This window comes from Bison bison, unplaced genomic scaffold (genome assembly GCF_000754665.1).
Source record: "Bison bison bison isolate TAMUID 2011002044 unplaced genomic scaffold, Bison_UMD1.0 scf7180017864384, whole genome shotgun sequence".
NCBI classification, from domain to species: domain Eukaryota; kingdom Metazoa; phylum Chordata; class Mammalia; order Artiodactyla; family Bovidae; genus Bison; species Bison bison.
This window is the reverse complement of record NW_011494956.1, coordinates 12,409,386-12,414,623: the sequence shown is the minus strand read 5'-3', so window position 1 is coordinate 12,414,623 and position 5,238 is coordinate 12,409,386. Positions and strand designations below refer to the sequence as shown.

Genomic DNA, 5,238 nt, shown 5'->3' with positions numbered 1-5,238 from the left:
CAGCCATAAAATTAAAAGACGCTTACTCCTTGGAAGGAAAGTTATGACCGACCTAGACAGCATACTGAAAAGCAGAGACATTACTTTGCCAACAAAGGTTCGTCTAGTCAAGGCTATGGTTTTTCCTGTGGTCATGTATGGATGTGAGAGTTGGACTGTGAAGAAGGCTGAGCGCCGAAGAACTGATGCTTTTGAAGTGTGGTGTTGGAGAAGACTCTTGAGAGTCCCTTGGACTGCAAGGAGATCCAACCAGTCCATTCTGAAGGAGATCAGCCCTGGGATTTCTTTGGAAGGAATGATGCTAAAGCTGAAACTCCAGTACTTTGGCCACCTCAAGCAAAGAGTTGACTCACTGGAAAAGACTCTGATGCTGGGAGGGATTGGGGGCAGGAGGAGAAGGGGACGACAGAGGATGAGATGGCTGGATGGCATCACTGACTCGATGGACGTGAGTTTGAGTGAACTCTAGGAGTTGGTGATGGAAAGGGAGGCCTGGTGTGCTGCGATTCATAGGGTCGCAAAGAGTCAGACACGACTGAGCAACTGAAATGAACTCAACTGAATGATAATTTATAAAAAATTAACTTTAAATTGCTTTGCATTAGAAAAAATAACCCTTTTGAGTAAATTTTAGAGGTTGATTACATTACTATTATTAATATACATTTACATAAATTACTAACTTGGATATGAAATGTGATATTCTGCAATTTACATAATAAATTATATCAAACTTATTCAACAAATAGAGTGAAATGTTAATTTTTACATTTTAACTTTTACCTTAAATCTTGATTCATTATTCTTAAACTACTGAAGAAAATGATTACCTCTTATACTTGTTCTTTTAATGTATACAGTACGTGCATGCATACAGTACATAGGCAGACTTACATACACTTACCTGTGGTATCGAAATCCCATGGGGATAGGGCTATTAAGGGAAAATTATGTAAAAATGCTCCTCAGGAGTGTAATAATGAAAAAAGATTGAGGAATACTGGTTTAATGATATGAAACGCCTACCTAATCCCAGGTTTTATCACACAATTCCTCCAAAACTCTAATGGACCAGTACTCCTTATATAGGTAAGGGGGATCGTTTTCTAAGGAACTGACACAATAGTTTAAAAAAAACTCCTAGCATCCCCAGTTAACACATGGAATACACTGCTCCACAAACACAATACTGGGATAGATAATGTTATATAATAACAGAGGTTCAACTGGTATTGAAAATAGCCCTACTACTAAAAAGTAATTCTTTTAGTATGTTATTTATAATTATTAAATTGAAATATAAACATTAAATTACAAACACTCATCACTTCAGTTTAATGAAAGCTATGGAAGCAAATAGGGAAGGCAAATCTGACTTAGCCAAATAAATAGTGAAATTAGTGTCACTATTTTCACTGTTTTTCACTATAAATAGTGCAATTAACATGTAATTAATTGCTCATCTCCTGCAGAGACAACTGAATTAATTTCACTATTTATATGGCTATTGAAATCCCTTCTGCAGTATGCTAAAAGAATACTTTCCTGTGGATTAATGGGAGGCTAATCTTTTATAGAATTTTCACCCATGGCTTATACCTTCAGAATCACAGTACAAATTTGCACCAGGTTCTGACTCTCTACTTCTCTTAGGCAGTCAATTTTTAAAAAATTTTTATTTATTCACTTATTTATTTTTGACTGCACTGGGTCTTAGTTGCTGCACAAGTACTTTCTCTAGTTTCGGCGAGCAGGGGCTACTCTCTAGTTGTAGGGCATGGGCTCTAGGGCATGTGAGCTTCAGTACTTAACGACTCACAGGCACTAGAGAGCACAGGCTCAGTAGCTATGAATGGGCTCAGCTGACCCATGGCATGTAGAATCTTGCCAGCCCAGGTATCAAACCCATGTCCCCTACATCATCAGGTGGATTCTTAACCACTTGAACACTAGGGAAGTTTAGTAATCAATTTATTGAAAATATGGTTTATATTCTCTTCTACCAGTTCAGTGTAACTGGCAATGGTATAGGACTGGGGAGGTGCCAAAACACACTATTTTTTATTCTGTTGCTCTTCCTTTCTAGACTACTAAAAGGGTGGCTTAGGATCATGAAATTCATGTCTTCCTGTACTTGCTTATACATGTTTAGGTTTTTCTATTAGAGTATCCAGTTACACTACTGACTTTTTCTACACAATGGAGGAAATTAACTTGTATCTGAAAACAACAAATTTCAGATTCACTCATGGAAATGAGACAAGTATACTAAACTCTTCAGTATAAAAATCTGTGTCCCTGGGTTTCAAATAAAAAAATACTAAGCTTGGACTCTCTTACTCTATTTTCTTACAGATAAAATACAAAACCTCTTTTTCAGATAACTTAGAGTATAGTAAGAATTTTTTTTCTATTCTAATCTATACAAAATAATAAAATGATGCATTTCTTGGCTAGGCACTTAGAAATGAATGCCATTCTTGAGAAGTAGGCAAATGTGCCAACTAAAAAATTCTTATATCTTACATTCAACCATTATGGGCGTTCACAGAAAACTAACCTTGAATTTAAAGAAATAACTGGTTAGATGACAACTATATCGGAATAATTAAAATCTAGCTTTAAAAAAAAGATATCCTGACAAAAATAGCTCCTTTTCAAAGTAAGTAATGGTCATGTGGCCTAACTGTATAAACAGTTCAAATAAGGCACATCATATAATTTTGTAACATGATTCCAAAAAAAACTGTTAGACACTAGGAATAAACTCAAAAGAAATCCTTTCTAAACTTAATTTGAGAAATAAAACAATAAAGTAAAGATTTTAAAAATACAAGATTAAAAGAAATATGTATTTCTCAACTAAATTTAACTCATTATAGATTTAACAAAACAAGAAAAAATTTTAAAGACCAACTGAATTTACGTAAGTAAGGTGAATAAATGCAGTTCTCTTAATATACCAAATGTATTCATTCTGATTAAAAAATCATTTCAAGAAATTTTCTGGAGAACATTGATAACCAAATGAATTTCGTAATGCCACTGTTTTTTCATACGTTCTTAAAAACAAAATCAAGTAGCTAAAATTTGGTGGCTTCTTCTGTACCCGAATTTTTTTCCCCTTTTCTCTATACTGCATAAAGGTAAATGTCATCAACACTGCCCAACTTTAAATAAATAATAAAAGTGATGTTTTATATCATTTATGATATAAAATGTTAACTTCTAAAAATAGAGGTTAATTTCAAACAATACATATGCATTTTAGACATTCATTGCAAAGGGTCTTAAGATGAAAACCTACAAGTTCATTGATAAAGCTGGTAAAAGTAACCCAGGATCTACCATATGCTGGTAGAAATTATGGATGATTATTCCAAGACCTAAGTTTTAATTATCTTTAGTAAAGGACACAGAAAACCTATTCAGAATTTGGGATTTTGAAATCTTAAAACTTTCTGGACTACCATTTAGATCAGAAGGTCTAAGAGTTTAAAACCTGTAAACTTCTACAGAAAATTATACAACCTATAGAAACATACCTTTGTAGGAAAGGACAATTTACATGAAATCAATAAAGTAATATAACCACCAAATGGAGTTACAAAAATGATCTCTTGTTACCTGAGCAACATCCTCAAGTTTATTCCACTTGATCGACAGCAGCAATTTAGGCAACGCGTGTGGGAAATTCTCTCTGCAGTCTTGTCGCAAAGTCCAAATAAGATCCATTTCATTCTCACACAGTTGAGACAAAGGATCCCTGTCCAAGATTTCTTTCAGTACAGCAAGAAACTTCTTTCCACCTCGACTCTAAGAGAGCAAAATTACTCGTTAGAAAACTAAATCGTGTAAACATCGCAAAGAGTCGGACACGACTGAGCGACTGAACTGAACTGAACTGAACTGAAACCTTGAACACAGGGGTTAGGGGCACCAACTCCCAAGCAGTAGAAAATCCCTAAATCCGTGCATTTAACCAAACCACGAATAATGTGGTACTGTAGAATGTGTATATTAAAAAAAATTCACTTGATCTGCACAGCTCAAACCTGTGATGTTCAAGGGTTAATTATACCAGGAATTTTTAAAATAATTAATGAACTTTAAAATGTGAGATACTAACAATCTAATTCATTAAAAACTTGGAGCTTCCTTTAAAAGTTTTATTAAGGTGAGTATTAAATTTGTAAACTAAAGATGAAGGAAAAATTATTTTTAGTTTTTTAAAAGAAAGAATTAAAAAGAATCCTCTTTTAAAGTCCATGTACAAACACTAGGTGGCAGAATTGCAATTTGGATTAAAAAGAAGTCATATTTGAACTGAGTTTCTCATCTTTTGAAATTTTTAATTGCTATAAAAAAAAAAATCAAAGATGAACCAAATATATGAAGTTTTTTTAGAAAAAAGTAATGGGTGCCTTCTTAGCTCTGAGGCACTAAACCATTTAGATTAAGAATTGAATCTTGGCTAAAATCAAACATTAAAAAAAAATCAGTTATCCCATTTTCTTTCCTAATCCTTTTAAGAATATATTAAAATAAAGAAAATGGACCACACTGTTTATTCAATCCAGACTCTGAATTAAGACTAACATGAAAGAAAGAGATACAAAATTTCCCAAATATAAAGAAAAACTATAAAATTTAGGCAAAAATGTATCTCCGTTACCCCACCCCCTCAAAAAATCTACAGAACTATCTGATAAAACTGTGTAAGGAGTTATTAATATATTCTATTACTATGCTATTTGGTACTCGAAATTACTTTAGCTGGGATTTCATATCAACATTAAACTGAATAAATCAAACTACTAACTTTCTAAAGTACTGAGATTCAAAATAGTATATGTATATGTTAAAAAGAATTAGGATAACATAATTGCCCATAGAGAAAATCTGAAACAGTCAACCAAACCACCATTGGAACCAATAAGCAATTACACCAAGTGTGGGATACAAGGTTAATACATAAAAGTAAATCATCTTCTTATGTATTAGCAATACACAAGTGGAATTTGAAATTAAACAACACAATACCATTTACATTATTACCCCAAAATAAGTCAACAGGTATAAACTTAACAAAATAAATACAAGATCTATATACAGAAAACTACAGAACTCTGATGAAAGCTATCAAAGAATTAAATAAATGGAGTTATATTCTATGTTCATGGATAAGAAGACTCAATACTGTCAGTTTTCCTCAACTTAATATCAATAGATTCAATT

The 5,238-nt window shown here is 32.9% G+C and overlaps 1 protein-coding gene across 1 annotated transcript in view; it reads right to left on the bottom strand.

Moving 5' to 3' along the window:
- PIK3CB (phosphatidylinositol-4,5-bisphosphate 3-kinase, catalytic subunit beta) overlaps positions 1-5,238 on the bottom strand; it is a 130,562-nt gene that overhangs the window by 44,306 nt on the left and 81,018 nt on the right. Inside the window, exon 12 of the mRNA XM_010858211.1 lies at positions 3,628-3,816. Within this exon, the coding sequence (XP_010856513.1) occupies positions 3,628-3,816 (189 nt within the window). The remainder of the gene's footprint in view (positions 1-3,627; positions 3,817-5,238) is intronic.